The 27,256-nt window shown below is 38.0% G+C and overlaps 1 protein-coding gene across 1 annotated transcript in view; it reads right to left on the minus strand.

The window, feature by feature from the left end:
* Window positions 1-27,256, minus strand: part of Dock3 (dedicator of cytokinesis 3) — a 712,604-nt gene that overhangs the window by 65,565 nt on the left and 619,783 nt on the right. Inside the window, 6 exon segments of the mRNA XM_047563117.1 lie at window positions 2,428-2,526; window positions 4,449-4,595; window positions 6,966-7,093; window positions 9,456-9,648; window positions 12,195-12,365; window positions 18,817-18,898. Of these exon segments, the coding sequence (XP_047419073.1) occupies window positions 2,428-2,526; window positions 4,449-4,595; window positions 6,966-7,093; window positions 9,456-9,648; window positions 12,195-12,365; window positions 18,817-18,898 (820 nt within the window).

Here is a 27,256-nt window from a genome sequence, read left to right on the forward strand (position 1 = left end):
AAGGGCTGAGGTTCCAAAATTGAAAATGGCATTGAAAGAAAGTTTACTTGCTGAAGATTCAGAGCCCCCTTTTGCTATTTGGTACCCAAACTATTAGTAGGCTACTCTATCCCTAGGAGATGTAGAGGATTCCTCTCAAGTCTAAGAGAACAGGCCTATAGTTAGAGAAATTAGGGATGCTCTGATGAAAAGGCCAGTCCTTCTTCAATTACTTATAGGGAAGCCTGCTGGAGATAAGCCCTGTTCATACATAAGAATTTCTAATCAGTACCAAAGAATTCACTGTTAGATACAAACTGACATCCAGAAGTCTATATGGAGGAGGAAAGTCTTCAATACAAAAGTCAGAGGCTGAAACAAATAAAAGATAGGAGGGTAAGTCTCCAGTAAAACAAGGGATCTGACTTGAAAAAGAGGTATATTAGAAAGATAATAACAAGAGTGGGAAATCGTAGCCAGGTCTGAATGCCAAAATAAAACAAAATAAAAGCAAAAATATAGAAAAGAAGCAATTAATTTCTAGAAAAACAAAAAGTTCTACAAGAAAGGAAATATAATCACAGTATAGCTCTTGGCTCTCCACATTACTTACCTAGCAATTATAAGAAAAGTTATTGATTTAAACAAAAATGTATGAAAACTCCACAGGAAGAATGAGAGGTAAAGCATGTATGTGAGAGAGGAATGCTTCAGGAGAATCAGTCCTATTTTCCTTGGAAGGAAGAATATAAATAACAACTGATGATATCTAAAAATTATCAGTGGAAGCTTCCTGAGAAACAGCAAGAGTTGAAAGTGGCTGCCTTGGGAGTAGGACTAGCATTTGTCATGCTGAGCCAGAGAACCACTGTTTCATATAATAGCTTTGTAGTGTGGTTTTGTTTTTATTATTTTACTTTAATTTTTTCAGTACTGGGGATTGAACTCAGGGGTACTCTACCACTAAGGCACACCCCCAGCTCTTTTTATATTTTTGAGACAGGGTGTTGCGAAGTTGCTTAGGGCCTTATTAAATTGCTTAGGACCTTGCTAAGTTGCTAAGGCTGGCTTTGAACTTGTGATCCTTCTGACTCAGTCACTAGAGTCAGATTACAGGTGTGCACTATCATGCCTGGCTCGGTTTGACTTTAAAATCATGTACACATATTGTTATAATAAAAATAAACATATAAGCCAGGTGTGGTAGTACATGCCCATAATTCCAGTGACTTCAGAAGTTGAGGCAGGAGGCTCAAAAGTTTGAGGTCAGGCTGGACAACTAAACAAGACCTTGTCTTGAAAAAAAAAAAAAAAAGCTGGGCATGTAGTTGAGTGGTACCCTGGGTTCAATCCTCGGTGTAGCTCCCCACCCAAAAACATAAGTGTGGATGTACATAGATGTTTATGTGTGTGTATGTATATATATACATAGATGTTTATGTGTGTGTGTATATATATATATATATATATATATATATCATTAAAACATAGGAGAAGAATGCCAGTCTGACTGAGATTCAGTTAGTATACCACACAAAAGATGAAAATGATCTAGAACAGTCAAGTCTGTGCTTTCCAGGACCATACCCAGCTTAAGTGCAGCTTGACCTGGATGTGGGTTTTTGGTTCCCTTCAAGGGCTGTCTCACTTCAAGGACTGTTAATGATACCAATCTGCAGAGACCCAAGTCTATAGAAAGGGAGGCTGGATTTGATACCAGAAATAGACAACTGATATTTTTTAACTGACACAATATGGTTAATAAAGTTCACACAAGTGAAAAACAGTGTAATATATTAATTACTATGAAATACAAAAGACTTGGTTCTGAATGAAGGCAGAGCACAGACCTAAAGCCTGCAATAATCCTTTACCCAGGAAGAAGTGAGTTGCATGCTCTAATGCAATGGTACAAACCCCAGGAGTCTGTCACAGCTGATGCCATACTCAATTTGGGAAATGGACCCCAGGCCCATTTCTCTGCACCACTTGTCCCTTAGGATCAAGCAGCCCAAGGTAAGCCCTGTACATCTTGGCTTTCAATAGTTATCTTCCAGAAATACATTTAAATGAAGAAAAGTTGTCTCCATTATTATTATAGTTATTAAAACAGTGAAACCTGGTTTGCAGGGACAAAATATAAAGGGGACTGCCAAGTTCCTAAGAAAGGGAGAAGACATGATTTGCTGATCCAGCGTTGCCCAAAGTAGTCTCTAATAGAGGCACATGGTCACAGAGTTGCTATCAGTTGCCAGTGTTACGGGGATCTGGTGTGTGGGGACACTATCAGCTTTCTAGAGGTCATACACTATAAATTTGGGCTGGTGAATCCTACACACTTGGTAGTGATGGTCACTTGAACTGATGCCCCTGACAGGGAAAAGTCCCTGGGCAGTCTTGATTATACTCTGCCTTTCCTGGGTGAAAAGTCTGTGTTTTGCTTTTTACCTTGAGTTCATCCTTGCTCTGGAAGTTGTCCAGTAGGTGCTGGTAATGAGTGTCACACATCTGTCGAAGTAGTGAGAGAAGGCAGGACACATACTCTCCCTGGGAACCAATGAAAAAAATCAGTTAGCACAACCAATCACCAGGTCTGTGTTCCCCCCATCCACAGACGACAAGGAGAGAAGGGAGGGTCTGAGATGGCCCCAGTGATCATGGAAGATGACAACTCTGATCCTGAAAATGAGCTTGCTTTTCTGGAGGGTCTGGAAGTCTTAATAAGACCTCTGAAGCATAAGGTTACTTAAAAACCTTAACCTGTAACAAAGTAGTACTGCAAAATAAGGAAAATATTCTCATTCCTCCTGCCCCCAGTAAAGTTTTGGTTAAATAGTCTTTTATTACCAGAGCACTATACTTAAGTCTATAGGGGTTACTTGGAAGAGGAAGCTTGTCCTTCTCTGAGCAGAATTTGGACCTGTCCATCATGTTGGGAAAGAGCAACTCTTCTACAAGGACCTCCTTGGAGACTTCCCAAAACTTGCACAGGGCAACTAGACTGGGCAAACAGAACATGGCATATTAACATGGGAACATTTTTGAGGGAATAGCAACTATGGCTTTAAATAAAAACTTAAGGAAAATTATGACTCTTTAAAATTTCTTCACATTCCAAGTGGGGTTCACAGAAGAAAACCTATTCCAAGGACTCCAAAGATCACTGTACAGCATTTTTAGCATGGGGCAGTCAAGTATGGCTTCCTCCTAGAAGGCTGCCTCCTCAGAAAGAGAAAAGAACTTCAAATATTTCCAAACTAATGGGAATTTGACAAGTGTTTGTGTCTCAATTCCTCCTAGATTACTGAAATTAACATACATATATGTGTATAAAATATATACATGTATATGAACTTGAGTTTTATCTGAAAAAATGAGCATTATAAGTCATAATTCTTTTATTGTGAGGATCAGATGAGTTAATATATATAAAACACTGAAGTACAAAGTCCTGTACACAAAACAATACCCAATAAATTAGTTATTATCATCCTTGTCATAATCTATGTAAAATAAATAACTTCATTAGTAATATTGGTTAAGTGCTTAAAGCAGGATCTATCCCATAGCAAATACTATGTAAGTATTGGTTAGAAGGATGGTTTACCAGGATATACTAGAATACATATGTTTTTATCCATGTTGAGAGTTTGTCTCCTCATCAGGGGCTAAAGGAGCAGACACTCTTTCTAAGCCCAGTGCTCCAGAATATATGCCTGCTCCAGGCACACTCCCTGTTCTCCCTAGTATACTAGAGCTTGGCATGCTCCCACAGACGGTTTTGCTCAAAGACAGCTCTGTAATCTCCCATCTGCAAACTGGAAGATCCTGCATAAAATATATATTATGTTCCCATGTTAGGGCTGAATAGGCGCCAGAGGTTCAAGGCACATTTCTCTGTCTCTCATTTCTCACATTTCTCAGATTGTTTCTCTTCTAATTGGATCATAGAAAATCATTACTGTAAAATGCCTATGCAATTCTATCTCAACAGTTTTCCTGCCACTAAAAATTTACATACAAATGGACAAAACAACTAATTTGTAGATACATGCAAATTCTGAGAAAATTATTCTGCCTGACATAGAAGAGCCTGTATTGGAGTCTTCCTAGAATGAAGAGTGTATTTTTCACCTTCAACCTTTTTATATATTTTACCACATCCCTGCTTCATTCCACATTATAGAGAATAACTTTGTTCAAAGGCAAAGGTCAACTGAAATGGTGTGCAGTAAAACAGGACAAGAAGCATTCCCTAAATATTTCCTGAAGTAGACTCCTGAAATATGAATTGAGAGCTTTCAAAGTGGAGAGGGGAGTCAGATTCAAGAAGGAAAAAGGGCAGCATGCTTACCATCATGCAGGAGGGGAGGCTAAGATGAAGATGGTGTGATGGTGAGATGGGAGGTGATGTGGAGGAGCCCCAGGTTAGAAAAGAAGGCAAGAAAACCTGAATGTTAGTTACTAACAGTGATCTCGGCTGTGCACTGCGGGCACCGCTGCCCTCTTACCGCCTCCTGAGCGTGCGATTTGCTCATGATGGTGAGCAGAGTCTGCAAGAGCACGTCCAGGAGGCTCTCCACCATCATCTCTACTTCCTCTATGACATCTGCTTCCTGGAGCGAGCAGTGAGAAAGCATACCATTAGCACCAGGACAAGCTGATATTTAGCTGGCAGTGCTTACTAAGTCAGCCATATTCGGAGCGGTCTTCTGACTGGATGCTTAAAATTGAGCTCTTAGCCTCACCAGTGTGCAGTACCAAGGAACCTGGGACAATGGTTTGAGAGGAGACACACCTACTCTGCTGCTCAGGCCTAATTTCTCAGGCCTCACCCTTGCCAACACCATCCACGATTCTGTATCTCAGACAGAAACATTAATTTTGATAAATAGGGCAGAAGAGAATGTCCTGAGTTATTGTCTTTCCTGGTATAGTCAAGAGATATCACAATCCTGCTCACTAAGACTTTGAGAAATGATGAAGTTTGGGATATGTTAAAGGCACAAGCACAGTGTGGCAGCAGCATCTTCACAAATACTAATTCACGTGGAAACATCTCTTCTGTCTGAGGTTTTCTCCTTGGCTACTCAAAATCTTTGCCAGCCCTGTCATCCAAATATACCTGGGTCCCATATCTACCTCTTCAGCTCTCTTGCTCATATTCCCAGTTTACTTGAAGGACTCCAGTCTCAATCTATCTTTCTATCTTTCTCTGGCACCTCACAAAAACAATTTAGCATGTCTCCTCACTACTACTTTCTAGTCACCAGACTTTGGAAAGAGTCTATGTTATCCTTCTCACATTCATTTCAAGTTCTGTAGTTGATTTCAATTATCTTATAAAAAGACTGCCTTTCTCCAAGATCTTTAAACTATGACAGGTCCTATCCTTCCTCCATTCATCAACATATCATTCATTAATTTGCTATGTACCAGTCACTGTTTGAGAACCTGAATATAGAGATGAACAAGAGAGATAATATCTCTGCTCTCAAGAAGCTGAAATTTCATCTTCCCTTTACCCATTCATCCAGTATAATTATACTCTGCCCCATTCCACATGAAAAATTTGAAAAGCTCTTAGGGCTAAAGTCATCTTTCCTATCTGTTGAAGTAATTGTAGCACATCTTTGAGTAGTTGTAGGCAAAAAATCTTACTTGACTTTCTGTCCCTAAAAATACAACCAAACTACCTTGTTCAGGTTTTCAATGGTTCCCATTCCTTCTCTTTTTCCCTCCCTCCCTCCTTACTTCCCTTCCCTCCTTTCATTCCTTCCTTCTTCCCATCTTTCTTTCTTTCTTTCTTTCTTTTTTTTTTTTTTGGCTTCAATTTCTCCCCTTTCTTTAGCAACAAACTGCCTATCCCCTCAGATATGACTTTGAGCTAGTAGTCCTTATGCACTTGCTATGACTTTTCTGAGGCCTGGTGGCAAGGAAAGCTGCTAAAGTCTTATCTGGAGCCAAGAGCAAAAAGTAGGATCACTACCACCATTACAGTTACTCTTGAGAAGTTGGGCCCCTGTCACCAGATTAACCTTAAGTTAGACATCAAAGCTCTTCTTTGGGTCCTGTCTCCTGATCAAACCAAATATAACTCATTCTTTTAGTTGTCTCTCCTGCTCTACCTGGTTCACCTAGTTTTGAATGTTCTTATTACCTGGCCCTGGGCCTTCATTTTAAATGCATTTGAAATTTTATTCTCTAGGAGACTTACTTTAATAAAATGGTAAATAAGAAGCCTATTCTTGTTCTTAATTTTTCTTTATACTTTCCAAATTTTCTATAAGAAATAAGCATTTCTTCTATTATGATAAGTAAAATAAATATTATAAAAAATTCTTACCCTCATTAGTATCTTTCCTTCATTCCTTCTCTACCTCAATTCCTCCCCTCCCATTACATATCTCTTTTAAAAATAAGGAAAATAAAGGAAATAAAATAGACAAAAGCATTATTGGTTGAAATCTGACCTCTGAAATATAATTCTACCATCTCACAGGGCTTAGAGCTCTTGTGGCCAATATTTACCTCTAGAATATCCTGACCTTGTCTGGCATTGTGCAAGAATGCCATATGGGTGGAATCCAGCTGTCAGGAAGCTGACAGAAAAGTCTGAATGAACAAGCTGCTCCTTAGTCTGGACCTGCTTCTCTGTGTTCATGCCTAGTGTTCTAAGAAACTCCAGAATTAATATGTTTTGATAGAAATTGAGAATGGCAAAGGATTGGACTTTCTGGTAGTAGAGGTTATTATATTTATAGGTTGATTTATGGTAGTGCAACTTTTTGAAATAGCAAGATCATGTTGAACTGAGAAGCCTGCTGGGCACACATAGGCCTTGTTCCTTGGATACCTTCCTGTCACTGATGAAAGCATCTCTGATTGAGAAGTATACAAAGTGATCTTTGTTGGTCACCCTCTGGCTACAGTAACACAAGAGCAGGGCAGAGCTGAGCAGGGTGGAGTGGGTGTGGGGTCACTACCAGAGAGCTGGTCTTGACAATGGAAAAGATGCTGCCAAGAATTCCTGAGCAGATTAGTAGCTCTTTCTGCTGTCTCAGGTGAAGGTGAATGTGATGTAGCACCACCGGAAGCAGGATCCGACGGGATTCTGGGAGAGAAAACACACAGATGAAGAAGCCCTTCAGAGGAGAACTATCTACTGCTAGAAGCTGATGGCATTATGAGATTTAACTGGTTTCAAAGCAGGTGGGGTTGAGACTAGATCAAGAGTGGAGGTCATCCCCTTCCCTTACATGGGCCTAAAAGCCGGATGCCTGGAAATTATTATCCCATAACACTGTTCCTTTTTTTTTTTAATATTTTCTAGTTGCCAATGGATATTTATTTATTTATTTATTTATGGTTCTGAGAATCGAACCTAATGCCTCACACATGCTAGCCAAGTGCTCCACCACTGAGCTACAACCCCAGCTCCACACAACACTGTTCTTTATCTTTGTTTCCTTCATTCTTATTTCAAGTCCCAGCATCTGCAACATTTTATGCAGGATGAATGGTGGAAGTCTGAGTGCAAATGAAATCTCTTTAATGATTAGATTCTAAATTAAAAGCACAGTTTATTTTACAGTGGAAACTCCATGTAGATGTCACACTTACCATAAACAACAATGGCTAGATTTACAGGCTTCATACAGATTATTGACTGCCCCTCTTCAAGCTCCTCCCATTCTGGTGTACCTTCACTTAATCAAGGCATTAGGCCTCCCCTTTCCCTCACAGGCTTGTTAGATTGCTGCTTGCTGTGGCCATGACAATAAATGGAATAGGGGCACAACCTTTGTCTTGTCATAGCCTTTGATAATTAGCCAACATTTATTGACAATCCTACTGTGTACATTCAAATACTTTTCTTTTCTCCCCCAATGTTACCTGAATAGCATTTTCATCAGAGGTGACTATAGTTAGAACTCTGGATTTGGGAAGGTTGAATTGTTCAAGTTCCTTTACTAATTCATTCTGAGACCTTAGGCAGTTTGTCTCCTCTTCCATGGGTTTGATTTTTGTCATCTGTTCATGTTCTATTCTAAACTTACTTTACAGAGTTGATTAGAAGACAATGTAAAATGCAATAATGAACATGTTTCTGCCACCCTTGAAGAGATTTGGTATTGCCTTGCCAAATACTTATAATATGCTTAAAAGAGAATGGAATAACAACTATTCTGTGTTTAAAAGGCTGCCTAGTCTGGGGTTATGGCTCAGTGGTAAGGCACTTGCTTACCTTGTGTGAGGAACTGGGTTCAATCCTCAGCATCACATAAAAATAAATAAAATAAAGGTATTATATTCATCTACACCTAGCTTCAAATATATACATGGCTGCCTAGATAAAGGAAAAGTTGATACAGTATTTAATAGACCAGAATACTAAAATACTAGGAATTTATAACAATAAATAGCTACTTTGAGACAAAATAGTAGTTTGTTATTAGAACCTGCTAAGAAGACACCAAACTGGTGTATACTGAGAATATGTGTTAGTTAAATGACATCACTCTTAAAGAACTTCAGGGAAGATGAATACACATGAAATGCAAATGAAAATTTGGTGGTGACTTGTCATCTCAAAATTTAATTAAATGGTCCAGTGCCACATACATTTTCAGAAAAAAATTTTCTGAAGTGATTATGTAAGCAGTTAAGCACATGTAAAAATACTAGAAATAAAGAGTATCAGTATGGGTAGTATGTGGTTTTCCTTCCCACATATTCTGAAAGCATCTTCTTCAAGCAGTGCACAAAGCTTGGGTGTGCACTGGCCTCAACAATAGTATGTCTAAACCACTGATATCACATCAATCAAGGAGCTAGAGAAGAAAGCAGTGTTTAACATAAACGGTTACTAGTGAAGAAAGGCTGACTTTCTTGGTGGCAACCTTTTCATCAGCAATACTCTACAATGTTAGACATAAGTCAAAGGGAATACCTATTTAGTATTTCAAGTGTATGTAACCACTGTGAGGAATTATTGTTCTTGTGCTTTAAAATCAAACTTAAAAAAAATAACTACCCCAAATACTAATTATAAAAATTCTCTGGATGCAGGGGCAGATACCTGTAATCCCAGCTACCTGAGAGGATGAGGCAGGAGGATCACAAGTTAGGCCAGACTAAGACACAGACATGCCCCAGGGTTTGGTTCCCTAGGTAGAAACTGTGAGTGAGACATTAGGTCTAGGTCTTGGCTGCATTTTTAAACATAGTTCACCAAAAATTCTACACTTTATGGGTTACTTGTTTATTTCTATTTATTCAATTTTTAAGTTTTGAGACAGGGTCTCCCTAAGTTGCCTAGGCTGGCCTTGAATTTGTCATGCTTCTGCCTTAGCCTCTCAAGTCACTGGGAATGGGTCACTGGCTTCTTATATAGTGGTTGATAAAACTGATCCTTTGATTACCCCCAAAGGGAGGAAATGTGAGTCTGACTGACTTATCCCAACTTGATCTACCTGAAAAAGAAAACAGGCGGCTGTCCACTGTTCTGGCGATGGACTGAAGCTTCACCACATCCATGGACTGTCCGATGTGCACAGTGCTTGGCATGCTCCCTAGAGTCCCTCTCACAAACTCTGCCACCTCTTGCACAGTGAACATTTGCAGCAGTTCATCAAAGATGGTTGGGAAAGAATTGAGGAGTGCAGCCTACAGAAGCAAGTAAAGCTCTGGTTAGTTCAGGTCTGTGTCCATTTTACATGCTCAATGATATGAGGTGGAAAGAAGCTGAGAAGGTATTGTAGCACCCCTGCCGTGGGAGGTTCCTTCCTGATCCTTGATTCTATTCAGCCCTATAGCATTTCTGGGGCATGGAGCAACCAAAAGGAAAGAAAAACAAGAGAACTTATTGGGGCCCAGGTCACTTGAGGCTTTCATAACTTGCCAAGGCATTTGCTGGCGAGAGAAGGAAGTATAAAGAGAAATTTGCTCAATGTGGCTTATGAGCCATAGTTATTTTTGCTCATAAAATGGATTTAAGTTTTGTGTTTGTCTCTATGATCAAGCTTGTGACTTTCTTATTTTAGTTCCAAACTCAAGTCAGGAATCTCTTGAAGAAAATAAGACAGAGAAAGATGATTGTCTTCGAGCAGCATCAGCTGTACTCCACTCACAGCCTTATAGTCTGCATTCTCCCTCTGAGACCATCTCCCCAGGATAGAGATGTTTATATAAATGAAATCTGAAGACTCTGCACATTATTTTCTTCATATGTGATGTACAGAAGTCTCAAGTGTAAATTAAAAAGGATGGGAAATGTATAGATTTAGTCAGTCATGAACTCTTAAGGACTGATAATATTGTCTTACAGTTTAATGACTCAGATGACCAAAGCAAGGAGATTAGATGTATGTGCATGCATGTGTGCATACAAGCTTCTAGGGTCTGAGTTCTGGCAGACACACACAGTAACCTCTTGAGGATAGTTCGATAATAAAAATAGAAGCTTTTTGCACTTCTCAGTACTCTTAAACCACTAACCTAAGATTTAAAAAGGGAAATGGAAGAGAGCTCATTCTTCCCAAGTGGCAGAAGCAGGGAATAGGACGTTTTCCTTGACTGCTTCATCAGGCAGTAGACACTGGCTTAGAGTGAGTGAAACTTTATGCCATGGGGAAAGGCCTGACACGCTGTTGTCTATGTTTGGGCCAGGTCCAGTTGCAGAACTAATACAAATTCTATCTTCAAATTTTTAACTCCCTGAAAATATCAAGGAGATTGTTTTGCAATAATTATAACCAGTTCAAAAACATTTAAGCAGTTACTAGATACAAAAGAAAAAGAGGGGTGGGGGGGGGAGTAGGCACTTCATAATTAATAACATATAGTAGCTGATTTGCTCTTTTAAAAGATGACATTTCCCATACTTATGCACTAGGACAGAAGGACACTCACACCCTGATATCTTCTAGTGGTCATAATCAAAGATATAAAGTTTCATTGAACCAAACACTTGCTGAGAGTTCTGAAACTCAAGAAACATGATCCTGGTACTAAACAGGTTTGATCCTGACACAGGTCTACGCTGAGACAAAGCTTAAGCTATTTATCCAGATAAGTACAGGGAACTATATGCCACTGAGAACAGGGCATTGCCAAGTTCCCAAAAAGCTATCAATCTTGTTTTGCTAGCTACCGGCAATCTCCATATAACTCCTTTTGAGTATAGCAGAAGCCCGAGGTCCCTGTTGGAAGGAACAGATGGGCTGCAAGAGAAGCAGGGAGAGGAAGATGAGTTGCTTGAGGTACTTAGAAAGGAAGATCATAGAAGAAATTTGCCTTCAGAGGGGCACCTGAAAACCTTGAGGTATTCACTTATAGAGACTAGCTCACAGATGAGCACTTACCTCTTGGGTCAAGGGGCCTAAAGGTAAATGGAATTAAGGGGCAACACACAGTCAAGTGGAAAACAAAAATAGTAGACTTAAATGAGATGATGTTTAAACATACTTGCACTAACAACATAGATGGCAGTGGCAGAATGAATGGATGTGAGAGACGCTACCTAATCTTTGCTGACAGGTTTTGGTGTAATAATTGGTTTCAAAAAACTATAAACCACTACATAAAATTCCAACATTAATTTTATAAGAGAAAATAACCTCCTGTGACTGGAGTAATAAATCTTTGATTCAGTCTAGTGCAAGACTACATGGAAAAGATAATAGATTAGCTGGCTAGGCAGATAATATAAGGAAGTAAATTTTTTTTCCAACACTGATATTTCCAATAGAGACTACTAATTTTTAGCTATTGTTTTCCAGTTATTCCTCCTGTGTTTCAATTTATTCTTCTTTAAATATCTGGAATGGACAAATTATAGTCAAAAATTAAAAAAATAAAGCAATGAGTTAGAAAATAGGATTCCCCATTTATTCTGAATAAACTTGAATAAGATAATAAAAAAAAAATAGTATGGTGGTTAACTAGATTTGGTAAAGGATTCATGAGAATTATTTTGTGTTGCTTCTCCAACAGAAAGTCATTATACTCGTTTTATACTTGGCATATGAGGTGTAGCTGTGTCTTCCAAGTAAGAGCATTTTGTTCTCTCAGGTATTTCCTTGTAAATCGCTCCTTCCCTAACACACAAGGTCCTGGCAGTGCTTTTTCAACCCTGAAAGCCAGAGACAAAGAAACCACCTACTAGGACAGATAAGGAATTTAGTAGCAAAACTTCTTTATAGCTCACAGACCTGAGTAAAAAGGAGTGTTTCTGAGTTTCTGCTGTCCAGACTGAGCACAAACCGAATGGACTGGAAAAGCTCTTGGATGCTGGACCGGAATTGTTCCTCTTCCATCCCACATGTGGCTCTTGAGTACAGGATCCGTGACTGAACAATGAACTTGAAAAGGTACTCCAAGGCCTAGAAATGTGGGAGGAAAAGTAATGGAGAGGTGTTGAAGATGTTCAGGAACTCACATAGCAGAAAACTAAGGGTAAACTAACAACAAATTCTAAACTAAAGTTAGATGATGGGCAATTCCAACTATGGAGCCAGGCACTTTTTTTTGTTTGTTTGTTTTAAAAATCTTTTAAAAAATATTTTTAGTTTCATAGGAAATTGAGAGAAAGGTATAGAGATTTCCCTAATACTCCGACTCCCACACAGGCATACCTCCCCCATTACCAATACCTCCCACCAGTGTGGCACATCTGTTACAAGCAATAAACGTACATTGACACATGATAACACATCACTACCATCCAAAGACCACTGCTTACATTAGGGCTCACTCTCGATGTTGTATGTTCTGTGGGTCTGATCAAATTATAATGATATCCATCCACCATTAGAGTGTCATACAATGAATTTCCCAGCTTCCCAAATCCTCTGCATTCTGCCTATTTAGTCCTCTGTTCCCTTAACCCCTGGCAAACACTGATTATTTTCCTATCTCCAAAGTTTTGCTTTTTAAAAATGCCATATAGTTGAAATCATTATAATCATCCAGCATTGTAATATATAGACTTCTCAGAGTGACTTCTTTCAACTTATAGTATGAATTAACTTTGTCCATGTCTTTATGGCCTGACTGCTCATTTTTTTAAAGCAATGAATAATATACCATTGTCTTTGTACTATTGTACTTTTTCTTTTTTTCTTTTTTAAAATTGAGCTTTACACTTATTAAAAGGATTGAAAGTCAACAAATAAAAAAGCTAATATTACATCTCAAAGCCCTAGAAAGAGAAGACTAAATCAACACCAAAAGCAGAAGTCAGGAGATAATTAAAATCAGAGCTGAAATAAGTGAAATTGAAACAAAATAAATAATCCAAAAAATAAACAAAACAAAAAGTTGGTTCTTTGAAAAAAAAAATAAATAAAATTAATAAACCCTTAGCCAAGGTAATGAAGAGAGAGAGAAAACTTGAATTACTAAAATGTGTGATGCGAAAGGAAATATCACAACAGACACTACAGAAACTATATTGAGAAACTATAACTGAAAATTTATGTGCTAATAACATAGAAAACTTTGAAGATATTGACAAATTTCTAGAGACACATTACCTACCCAAATTGAATCAAGAGGACATTGAAAATTTAAACAGGTCAATTTCAAGCAATGAAATTGAAGATGCCATCAGAAGCCTACCAAGAAAGAAAAGTCCAGGACCAGATGAATTCTCAGCCAAGTTCTATCAGATTTTCAAAGAAGAACTAACACCAATCCTCCTCAAATTATTCCATGAAATAGAAAAGGAGGGAACCCTTCCAAACTCATTTTATGAAGCTTAAACCCAAAACCAGACAAAGACACATCAAGAAAAGAAAACTTCCGACCAATAGCCCTGATGAACATAGATGCAAAAATTCTTAATAAAATAGTGGAAAATCATATACAAAAACATACTTAAAAGATAATGCACCATGATCAAGTGGGGTTCATCCCAAGGATGCAAGGTTGATTCAATATATGGAAATCAATAAACATAATTCATTACATCAATAGACTTAAAGACAAGAATCACATGATTATCTCAATAGATGAAAAAGAAAAATAGAATATAAAAAGCACTTGACAAAATACAGCATCCATTCATGTTCAAAACACTAGAAAAACAAGGAGTAATAGGAATAGGCCTCGATATTGTAAAAACTGTACATGTTAAACCCAAGGCCAACATCATTCTAAACGGAAAAAAATTGAAACCTCTAAAAACTGGAACAAGACAGGAATGCCCTCTTTCACCGTTGCTATTCAACATAGTCCTGGAAACTCTAGCCAAAGAAATTATACACAAGAAAGAAATTTAAGGGATATGAATAGGAAAAGAAGAACTCAAACTATCCCTATTTGCCAATAACATGATTCTATATTTAGAAGACCCAGGAAACTCCACTATAAAACTTCTAGAACTCAGATAAATTTGGCAAAGTAGCAGAATATAAAATTAAAACCCATAAATCAATTATGTTCCTATACAACAGTGATGAATCAACTGAATGAAAAATTAGGAAAACTATCCATTCCATGATAGCCTCAAAAACAATAAAATATTTGAGAATCAATCTAACAAAAGATGTGAAAGACCTCTACAATGAAAATTACAGAACTCTAAAGAAAGCAATTGAAGAAGCCACTAGAAGATGAAAAAATCTCCCATGTTCTTGGATAGAGTTAATGTGGTCAAAATGGCCATACTACAAAAACCACTATACAGATTTAATGCAATTCCTCTTGAGGTTCTGATGATATTCTTCATGGAAATAGAAAAAGTTGTCAGGAAATTCATTTGGAAAAATAAAAGACCCAGAATAGCCAAAGCAATTCTCAGTGAGAAAAGTGAAGTAGGAGGCATCACAATATCAGACTTTAAAGTATACTACAGAGCTAGAGTAACAAAAACACATGATATTAGCACCAAAACAGACTTGAAGACCAATTGTACAGAAGACACAAAGACCAACCTATATATATTCAGTTATCTCATACTAGACAAAGGTACCATAAACATACATTGGAGAAAAGATAGCCTCTTCAACAAATGGTGCTGGGAAAACTGGAAATCCTATCTCTCACTTTGCACAAAACTTAACTCAAAGTAGATCAAGGACCTAGGCATTGTACCTACTAGAAGAAAAAGTAGGCCTAACTCTCGATTGGGTCGGCTTAGGAATTGAATTCCTTAACAAGACTCCTAAAGCACAAGAAGTTAAATCAGGAATCAATAAATTGGACAGAATCAAACTAAAAAGCTTCTTTGCAACAAAGGAAACAATCAAGAATGAGAACAGAGAGCCTACAGAATAGGAGGATATTTTTACCACCTGCACCTCAGGTAGAGCATCAATCTCCAGGATATATAGAACTTAAAAAACTTAACACCAAAAAAACAAAAAATCCAATCAATAAATGGGCAAAGGAACTGAACAGATACTTCACAGAAGAAGAAAAAATACAACTGATCAACAAATACATGAAAAAAATGTTCAATGTCTCTAGCAATTAGAGAAATGCAAATCAAAACTACAGAGATTCTGTCTCACTCCAGTCAGAATGGCAATTACCAAGAATACAAGCAACAATAACTGTTGAAATGTCCACCAGTTTCAAAAGTGTAGAACCAGACAGTCAAGTTGCTCACAGCTCTCAGACATCAGGGTTTAGTTCTGCTACTAGTTTCCAAAATATAAAACACCTTACAGAGGAGCACAAGATTGGTGTTAAAGAAGACCCTATACAAATGTGGATGAGGGCATGAAAAACAAGTTCACTTTTATTCATCCATCATCACTCGATTCCTGCTTTCCCCATTCCTCCTGATTTTTAGGATCAGCACCAATTTGGCCAGGACCAGATGATAGGAGGATCCTGTGGAATTTGTTCAAGGTTCAAGAGTGGTCCCAACCCTGTATGGAGACAATGAAGCACAGAACTATGGCTGGCAGCTTCCCTTTCCTTTACTGCTTAATAAACCTGAAAGGAAAAGAGATCTTGAAAATTATTATAGTTATCACCCTTTCTTTTCTTCTCATGGCTCCCTGCTAAGGAATTTACACAACTCAGTAGCAATAAATGTGCTGTCATTGTGGAACACCTTGTTAAGGGCCATCCTCAAACCTGTAATGATATTCTTTACAAGTCATTCACATGTGAACAAATAATATAAACAAGAAAATAAAGAACCTTATTTTCAACGGAACCTTTTTTTAAAAGGTTATAATTCTGAAAGTGAAAGGAAAAATGGGATTATGAGTAGCAAGATATGTTGAATAAAGAGTAATAAAAAAGATTTTTCCATAATTTAAGATGCCAGAATGATAGGTGTTGGGTCAGGAGCATGCTTCCTGTGAAGAAGGCTGAAAACAGAATTGGATAAAGACTTACAGAATTGGATAAGACTTGCAAAGTGAAATTTTTAAGTGTAAAAGGAGAAATGTGATGATAAAACTTTAACGTAAGATGCATGAGAGCAACTATGAAATGACAAGAGCAAGTATGAAAAGTATCTCAAAAAAAGTGTTCCCTGAAATGGCACTCTTCATTATTCCTAATGAAACCTGATCTTCTCCAGAATTCTCTACTTCCATAAATGGCCTTGTCATCAATCCAGCTAAATTCAGACCCCTTAGAATCAGACTAATTTTTTTCAATTTAATAAATTTTCCCTGTTATTTCCCACATCCAGTCTAGCATTTGAAAGTCTCTGCTTTGTCACATTGACTGCCTTTTGGTTCCTTGAAAACCTAAGCATTTCATCACAAAGGCTTTAAGCATGCTGCTTTCTCAGCCTGGAATGCTTGTCCCCAGCTCTTAATACTCATTTTAACTCAGAAGTTGCTTTCTCAGAAGCCTTCCCTCAGCCCATGATCTGAAGTATACATTCCTCTCCAGGGAAGCTATCCTAAGGTCTTGTTTATTTCCTTCATAGAAAGTTTTATTTTTTAAAAACAAACCATGTGTATTTATGTTTTACATGCCTATTATTTGTCTTTTCTCACTTGAATGAAGGCGTAGCCTTTTCTGAGTGGGTACATGTTGAATTCCCTAGGGCTTAATACAGTGTATCAGATGTATGGCAGGTCTCAAGTAATATTGACTGCACAATTATCAGGAGTAAACTTCTGTGATGCTTTCTACATTATTTATAAGTAATTAATTCAAGGACTCATAGAATCTTATGCATTTAACTCAACTTTTCTCCTTCAATTATGATAGGGGTAACAAGTACTGGGGTTCTGAGAAGAACAGAACCTAAGCCCTTGCCCTCACATCACATCAGCAACCTGTTCTATACCTGTGTTTCTGCCTGCTTCCGCTTAGGTTATTGGGGATATGTTCTTCAAAGGGTTGGATGATCTTATTCATCTTTTCATTTTAGTACCCAGAACTAATGGTGACTCCTTAACTTACATTTGTATGAAGGATGGTAGAAATGAGACTTGTGGCCTCAGATTTTTATAAAACACGCAGAGAAGAGGCAGGGTAAACCCATAATCCATGATTTGATTTTGACCCTTCAGATTTGTTCTTCTCAAGAACAAAAATGTAGGTCCTGTACTTAATGTAGATTATGTGAAATTAAAAGAAGAGAAAAAGCAGAACTACTTTGCTGCCATTTTTCTTTTACTGCTACTTGGAAAGGATGGGAAAATATTGTGGAAAAACAAGTTAAAAAAAAAAAAGGTATCTCAAGTATAAGAAAAGACAGGGACAGAATGAAAAAGTGTGGTCTTACTTTAAGTAAGTTCCCAGAGGACATGACAGCTTTCTGGAAAACTTTTGAGCAAAAAAGGGACCAACATGTCACATGTGGTTCTCTATAACAGAAGAAGTAGCTATGAAAAGAAGTTACCAGATAGTGGCATTAACTCACAGTGAAGACAGCTCCATGTGTTATAGTTTAGATGCGATGTATCCCCTAAAAGCTCATGTGTGAGACAATGCAAGAAGGTTTAGAGGAGAAATGATTGGGTTATGAGAGTCTTAACCCAATCAGTGAATTAATCCCCTGATGGGATTAACTGAGTGATAACTGAAGGCAGGTTGAGAGTGGTATTGGGGGCATTTCTTTGGGGTACACATTTTGTATCTGATGAGTGGAATCTCTCTCTGCTTTCTGATCATTATGTGAGTTGCTTCCCTCCACCATACTCTTCTGTCATGATGCTCAGCCTCACCTTAAGCCCCGAGGAATGGAGCCCGCTATCAATGGACCAAGACTTCTGAAACCATTGAGCCCTCAAATAAACTTTTCCTCCTCTACAGTTGTTTTGGTTGGGTCTTTTAGTCATAGCAGTGAAAAAGCTGACTAAAAGACTATGTCAACTAAAATCACCCAGCAATGCAAAAACAGGGTACATTGTTAGGGAACTTGTTTGGGTAGGGGTTCTGACAATGGCTTAGACCATGGAAAACTCTAGGTTATTTCTAAGGCGAAGCTTTTAAAATGATACTTTCAATATACCCATATACATTTAGATCTTTTTAATAAAATAGTTCCAAAAAAATACTGTTTAGTAACCACCAAAGAAGGAAACAATGTTGGAAAATCTTAATTCTAATCAACATTGGCTTAGAAGGAGTTAACAATATTTTAGGCAGTGGACTGATGCTATTGGTAAAAATCTGGCAAGGGAGGATGGCCAGGAGCCTGTATACATCATACTTCCTTCCCACTTCAGTGTTATTAGGAATAAAGATCTTCTGGGACACAATTGAGGTAAAGAAAGGGAAATTGTGTGGATCAAGGTAGTCATTCCTGAAAGCAGGATATCTACACTTGTCTTGCACACTACACCATTGAAATTACTCACATGAACTTCAGGATTGGTCTCCTTATGTATAATAAGCTCAATACATTACCCGCATGGCTTCCTGAATGTGGTCCTGCCGAATCAACTCTGCTGAGCAGTCCATATACCACTTCAAACAGCGAATGAGCTCTCTAGAAAAAAGTTACAGAGACCCCACTTTAATCCAAAGGCAATGCAGACTAAAATGTTTAATTAGTCAAATAGGAAATTCAGCAGTGAATTAGTGAAATAGGAAATAATATTCTGCTGATAGGCTAGAATGGAGTGATGAATCCATTACAGCTGTGGAATTTTGAGATCATCTGAGACAGATTCCTTATCCACAAGGAGTTGCTACATTTTAATCAACAAATTACAATCACTCTTTCCCATTCTTCTTTTCTAAAAGACTTGGACTGAATGTATATTTTGTTTTCTTTTAAAGTGCTATGTCTTCAGAACATACAGCACTGACTAGTAAACAATGGACTCTGAATAAAAGCAAATAGTTTCCTACCATCCCATCCCACCTACCTCATTTCCTAAGAATTGAGTCACCTGAGAGGAATGGGATTTCTGGGTCAGAAGGTCTTCACATTTATTTGGCAAAAGAACCCAGAGGAAAGAAAGAATAAAAATTGTGGTCACAACTGAGACCTATCAGTATCTGTCCCTGCATCCTTAGGCAAGTTATTTCATACTCTGTGCCTCATTCTTTTTATTTAAAATATGGAGAAAATAACAGTACATTTCAAAGTGCATACTGATAGGATGATAAACAAAACACTTAGTGTAGTAGTATCTACTCTCCAAAATTACATCAAAGTGTCAGAATTCCAATGACTCCAAAGCATTGCCACTCTTGGGTTTTATTTGTGTTTTCAACAACTGTGCTAATTTCATTTAGGAATAAATATAACTAAGGAGGTGAAAATTGAAAATTGAAAATTATGAAACACTGAGGAAATAATTTGAAGAAGACCTTATAAGATGGAAAGGCCTACCATGTTCACAAATGGTCAGAATTAATATTTTCAAAATGATCATTTTACCAAAAGCAATCTACAGATTCAATGCAATCCCCATCAAAATACCAATGACAATCTTCACAAAACTACAAAAACAATCCTAAAATTTACATGGAAGAATAAAAGACTCAGGATAGCAAAAGCAACCCTGTGTAACAAGAGTGAGACTAGAGGCATCACAATACCTGATCTCAATTTATACCACAGAGCTATAGAAACAAAAAGAGCATGGTGTTGGCATAAAATCAGTATGAAGATCAATGGAATATACTAGAAAACACAGAGACAAATATACATAAATTCAGCATCTGATCTTTGACAAACTTGACAAAAGCATACTTTAGAGAAAAGATAGCATTTTAAATAAATGGTGCTGAGAAAATTGGATAGCCAAATGTAGAAGAATGAAACTAGATTTCCTACTCTCACCCTACACAAAAATCAACTCAAAGTGGGTCAAAGACCTAGGAATCATACCAGAAACAATTAAACAGCTAGAATAAAACATAAGGGCAACACTTCAACACACTGGCTTGGCACCAACTTCCTTAACAAGACTCCTGAAGCTCAAGAAATAAAACAAAGAATCAATAAATGGGATATCATTAAACAGCTTCTGGGTTGGGGATATAGATCAGTGGTAGAGTGTTTTCCTGGCATGCAAGAAGTCCAGCACCACAGGGGGGAATATATGGACAAATGAAAACCTTCTGCACAGCAAAGGAAAAAATTAAGAGCATGAAAAGAGAGACTACAGAATGGGAGAAAATTTTTGCCTGTTATTCTTCCAACAGGGGACTAATAACCAGAATATGTAAAGAACTCAAAAAACTTGATATCAAAAAACCAATAACCCATTCAATAAATGGGTAAAAGATCTAAAGAGACAATTATCAAAAGAGGAAAGGCAAATGATCAACAAATATATGATAAAAATGTTAACATCTTTAGCAATCAGGGAGATGCAAATCAAAACTACACTGAGATTTCATCTTACCCCAGCTAGAATGGCAATCATCAATAATACAAATAACAGCAATTGCTGGTGAGAATGTGAGGAAAAGAGTAGACTAATTCATTGTTGATGGGACTGCAAATTAGTATAACCACTTTGGAAAGCAGTATGGAGATTTCTCAAAGGACTAGGAATGGAACCACCATGACCCAGCTGTCCCACTCCTTGGTATGTCTTCAAAAGAACTAAAATTAGTAAACTATAATAACATATGCCTGCTAATATTTATAGCAGCACCATCCACAATGGCCAAGTTATGGAACCATCCTAGGTACCCATCAATAGACAAATGGATTAAGAAAATGTGGTACATATACACAACGAAGTTCTATTCAGCCATAAAGAATAATGAAATTATGTGATTACTAGCAATGTATGAAACTGGAAAACCCATGCTAAGTGAAATAAGCCAGACTCAGAAAATAAAGGGTTGAATGTTTTCCTCTCATATGTGGAAGCTAGAGAGAAAAAAGGAATTTAAAAAAGATGATCTCAATAACAGAAGGGAGATCAATACCACAGAAGCAGAGGACCAAGGAGGAGGGAGGAGAGGAAAAACAGGGGAGTGGAGTTGACCAAATCATGCTATGTGCATGTAATGAATATATCAAAATGCATTCCAATTTTATATGTAACTATAATGTACCAATTCAAAATAAATAAATAGAAGGAATACCAATAGAGTAAAGGAAAGTGAATAGGGGGAGGAGAAAGGGAGGGAAAGGGGTATTGGGGATTGAAGTGGAGAAAACTATGTTATATGTATTTATGAATATGTCAAAATGAATCTCATTATTATGTATAACTGTAATGAACTAAAAATAATAATAAAAATTTTAAAGTTGTGTTAATTTCATAAATGAAAATGGTTATTTCTTATTGTTTCAATAATTGTCTTAGATAATCTCTATTTCCTATATTTGTTTACCAAATACATTATGTTTTTTGGTGACTGTCTATTTTCTTTGACATTTATTTGAGAGTACTGTATTTAACTACTCACATGTTTCTTATGGAAAAAGTAAGACTTATTTTTAGCAGCTTCACCATCATTTCTTAGAAAAGTATGGCAACTATGTAATAAACTATAGTTTTAAATGTCAGCTGAAAGCCCACAGTTAACATCATACTAAAAGTTGAAAGACTGAAATTTTTTCCTCTAAGATCAAGAATAAGTCAAGGATGCTTGCTTTTGCCACTTTTTTTCAACATGTGATGGGATTTCAACTTAGAGCAATTATCAAGAAAAGAAATAAAAAGCATCAAAATTAAGAAAAAGAATGAAAAATTATCTCTGTTTTCAGGTGACAGGATCTCAAATGTATAAACACCAAAGACTCCACAAGAGGTTGGTTGCAGTGGTGCATGCCTGTAATTTCAGCAACTTGGAAGGCTAAGTCAGGAGAATTGCAAGTTTTCTGCCAACTTTGACAAAAGCAAGACCCTGACTCAAAACAAAACAAAACAAAACAAAAAAACCACGTGTGGGAGATGTAGTTCAGTAGTAGAGTATCCCTGGATTCAATCCCAGCACTGGGAAAAAATAGGTTAGAACTAATAAATGAATTCAGGACACAAAATCAACACAGAAAAATGAATTGCATTTCTATACACTAACAATGATCAATCTGAAAAGGAAAGTAAGAAAAAAGTCCATTTAATAATGGCACTGAAAGGAATAAAATATTAGGAATAAAGTAAGGAGGTGAAAGACTTGTACACTGGTAACTACACAATGTTGCTGAAAGAAATTAAAAAAGACACCTATAGTTTCAAGATGGTGGACTAGAGGGCGGCTGCATTTCATGTTGCTCCAGAACGCAGGATTCAAAAGAGGAGATAGTGAGAGACTTGGGACCAACTCAAAGTCGCAGGGTGAGTCTCTCCTGTTGGGGAGGCGTCCCGGATGGGGTGGTAGTCCCAGAACGCAGGGAACTTTGTGAAGTAGAGTCGCCCGGCGAGACACCCCTCCCCCAGCTGGAGCAGTGAACTCGGACAACTGGGAACATTGTTGAGGTGGCTGCTCAGCACAGCACTTGGACTCGGAGCAACCACTGGGGCTCCGGGCGGCTGCCTGAGGAGGAGCTGCGTGGCGAGCTGTTTGGACTCAGAGCGACCGCTTCTGAACACCGGGGGGCTGCCCGGAGGAAGGGGAGGAACATGGCGGGTCGCTTGGTCTAGGAGTGACTGCATCAGAGCTCCGGGTGGCTGCTCAGAGGAGGAGGTGAGTGGTGAGTTGTTTGGACTCAAAGTGACCGATCCTGAACACCGGTGGCCTGCCTGGAGGAGGAGCACGGTGGGTCGCTTGGTCTCGGAGCGACCACTACTGAACACCCGGGGGGCTACCCCGAGGAGGAGGAGGAACAGGGCGGGTCACTTGGACTTGGAGAGACTGCCTAGGGCTACGGGCAGTTGGCGGGAGGAGGAGATGCTAAGTGAGTTGCTTGGACTCTTAGTGACTGCGTCGGAACACCGGGCGGCTGTCCAGAGGAAGAGGTGTGTGGCGGGTCTCTGGGACTTGGAGCTATTGTATGGGGCTCCAGGTGGCGGCTCAGAGGAGGGGCCTCATAGGCAGGCGATTAGGTGCAGAGCAGGGTTCCAGGACCTAGGCGGCTTCTTGGTGGAAGAGCCGCACAGAGACACGCTTAGGGGCGGAGCGTTTCCAGGACTGCGGGCAGATTCTCTGAGGAAAGGCAGCCTAAGGAGACTCGGCTGCGAAAGGCAAGGCTCCCAGGCCCAGGAGGTAGGTCTGGATCCCTGGGAACGTTGCCTGGGAAGGCGGTCTTGCCCAGGCGGTAGTTGTGGACTGAGGGGAACCTCCAGGAGGGGAACTGACCAGCGAGACCTCCCCACTGGGTGAGTCTTCCCCGCCCGGTGAGGTTTTCCCACAAGAATGGTAAAACCAGAGACACAGGCACAAACAGGCCTTGCCTCAGCCCGCAGCCTAGTTCCCCTTTGGTTGACCATTGGTCAACAAGTGGAGGCACCTCTGCCCACTAGCAGGGAATATACCCCACCTGAAGGCCACAACCCCTAGAGAGGCAGCTTCCTTGGGGAGCACCGCATTATCAACTTCTCCAAGACTTCAGGCTACTGAAGGATAAGAGGGGATATACTAGAAATCTTCAGGGACACTATAAGTCAATAGATGAAATCTGCAACATCTCAGCAGTCCATTGATACCTGAACGATATGAGAAAACAAGGGAAGAAAATGCCCCAAACAAATCTAGATGTTACATCAATAAAATCCAACGACAGCATGGCAGAAGAAATGACAGAAAGGGAGTTCAGAATGTACATAATTAAAATGATCAGGGAAGCAAACGATGAGATGAAAGAGCAAATGCAGGCATTGAATGATGAGATGAAAGAGCAAATGCAGGCACTGAATGATCGCATCAATCGACAGTTAAAAGAGCAAATACAGGAAGCAAAAGATCATTTCAATAAAGAGTTAGAGATATTGAAAAAAAACCAAACAGAAATCCTTGAAATGAAGGAAACAATAAACCAAGTTAAAACTCCACAGAAAGCATAACCAATAGGATAGAACACCTGGAAGACAGAACCTCAGATATTGAAGACAAAATATTTAACCTTGAAAACAAAGTTGACCAAACAGAGAAGATGGTAAGAAATCATGAAAAGAATCTCCAAGAACTATGGGATATCATGAAAAGGCCAAATTTGAGAATTATTGGGATTGAGGAAGGCTTAGAGAAACAAACCAAAGAAATGAACAATCTATTTGATGAAATAATATCAGAAAATTTCCCAAATCTGAAGAATGAAATGGAAAATCAAGTTCAAGAGGCTTATAGGACTCCAAATACACAAAATTACAACAGACCCACACCAAGGCACATTATAATGAAAATACCTAATATACAAAATAAAGACAGAATTTTAAAGGCTGTGAGAGAAAAGAATCAAATTACATTCAGGGGAAACCAATAAGGATATCAGCAGATTTTTCAATCCAGACCCTAAAAGCTAGAAGGGCCTGGAACAACATTTTTCAAGCTCTGAAAGAAAATGCATGCCAATCAAGAATCTTATACCCAGCAAAACTTACCTTCAAATTTGATGATGAAATAAAATCATTCCATGATAAACAAAAGCTAATAGAATTTACAAAAAGAAAGCTGGCATTACAGAACATTCTCAGCAAAATATTCCATGAGGAAGAGATAAAAAACAAAGAAGCAAATCAGCAAAGGGAGGAATTATCCTAAATGAACTGTCAAATAAAGGAGGAACCAAGTTGTGTCAAATAAATAAATAAATAATTAAATAAATAAATAAATAAATAAAATTTTAAAAATGAACCAAATGACCGGGAATACAAATCATATCTCAATAATAACCCTGAATATTAATGGCCTGAATTCATCAATCAAAAGACATAGACTGGCAGATTGGATTAAAAAGAAAGATCCAACAATATGTTGCCTGCAAGAGACTCACCTCATAGAAAGAGATACCCATAGACTAAAGGTGAAAGGATGGGGGAAAACATACCATGCACATGGACTCAGCAAAAAAGCTGGAGTATCCATCCTCATTTCAGATAATGTGGACTTCAAGCCAAAGTTAGTCAGAAGGGATAAAGAAGGACATTTCATACTGCTTAAGGGAAGCATAAATCAGCAAGATATAACAATCATAAACATCTATGCCCCAAACAGTGGCTCATCCATGTATGTCAAACAAATCCTTCTCAATTTTAGAAACCAAATAGACCATAACACAATAATACTAGGTGACTTTAACACGCCTCTCTCACCACTGGACAGATCTTCCAAACAAAAATTGAACAAAGAAACCATAGATCTCAATAACACAATCAATAATTTAGACTTAACAGATATTTATAGAATATACCATCCAACCAAGAGCGAATACACTTTCCTCTCAGCAGCACGTGGATCCTTCTCTAAAATAGACCATATATTATGCCACAAAGCTAATGTTAGCAAATACAAGAAGACAGAGACACTACCTTGTATTCTATCACATCATAATGGATTGAAGTTAGAAATAAATGGAAGAGTAAAAAACAGAAACTACTCCAACACCAGGAGATTAAACAATATACAATTATACGATGAATGGATAACAGAAGATATTAGGAAGGAAATTAAAAAGTTCTTAGAGGTAAATGACAAAAAAGAAACATCATATCAAAATCTCTGGGACACTATGAAAGCAGTACTTAGAGGAAAATTTATTTCATGGAGCGCATTTAATAAAACAAGTAAAACTCAACAAATAAAAGACCTAACACTACAGCTCAAAGCCCTAGAAAAAGAAGAACAGACCAACACCAAAAGTAGTAGAAGACAGGAAATAGTTAAACTCAGAGCTGAAATCAATGAAATTGAAACAAAAGAAACAATACAAAAATTGACAAAATAAATAGTTGGTTCTTCGAAAAAATAAACACAATTGATAAACCTTTAGCCACACTAACAAAGAGAAGACGAGAGAAAACCCAAATCACTAAAATTCGGAATGAACAAGGAAATAGCACAACAGACACGATTGAAATACAAAACATAATTAGAAGCTTATTTTGAAAATCTATACTCCGACAAAATAGAAAATTTCAAAGACATCAACAGGTTTCTAGAGACATATGAAATGCCTAAACTGAAGGAGGAGGACATACACAATTTAAATAGACCAATTTCAAGTAATGAAATAGAAGAAATCATCAAAAGCCTACCAACAAAGAAAAGTCCAGGACCAGATGGTTCTTAGTCGAGTTCTACAAAACCTTTAAAGAAGAGCTCATTCCAATACTTCTCAAAGTATTCCATAAAATAGAAGAGGAGGGAACCCTCCCAAACTCATTCTATGAAGCCAATATTACCCTGATACCTAAACCAGACAGAGACACATCAAGGAAAGAAAATTTCAGACCAATATCCTTAATGAACATCGACGCAAAAATTCTCAACAAAATTTTAGCAAATTGCATACAAAAACATATTAAAAAGAGTGCACCACGATCAAGTGGGTTTCATCCCAGGGATGCAAGGTTGGTTCAACATCAGGAAATCAATAAATGTAATTCACCATATGAATAGACTTAAAGTCAAGAATCACATGATTATTTCAATAGATGCAGAAATAGATGCAGAAAAAACATTTCATAAAATACTTTCATGCTCAAAGCACTAGAAAAAATAGGGATAGTGGGAACATTCCTTAACATTGTAAAGGCCATCTATGCTAAGCCCATGGCCAATATCATTCTAAATAGTGAAAAACTGAAAGCATTCCCCCTAAAAACTGGAACAAGTCAGCAATGCCCTCTTTCATCACTTCTTTTCAATATTGTCCTTGAAACTCTAGCCAGAGCAATTAGACAGACCAAAGAAATTAAAGGGATACGAATAGGAAAAGAAGAACTCAAACTATCCCTGTTTGCTGATGATATGATTATATACTTAGAGGAAC

The sequence above is a fragment of the Sciurus carolinensis genome, chromosome 9 (genome assembly GCF_902686445.1).
Source record: "Sciurus carolinensis chromosome 9, mSciCar1.2, whole genome shotgun sequence".
NCBI lineage: Eukaryota > Metazoa > Chordata > Mammalia > Rodentia > Sciuridae > Sciurus > Sciurus carolinensis.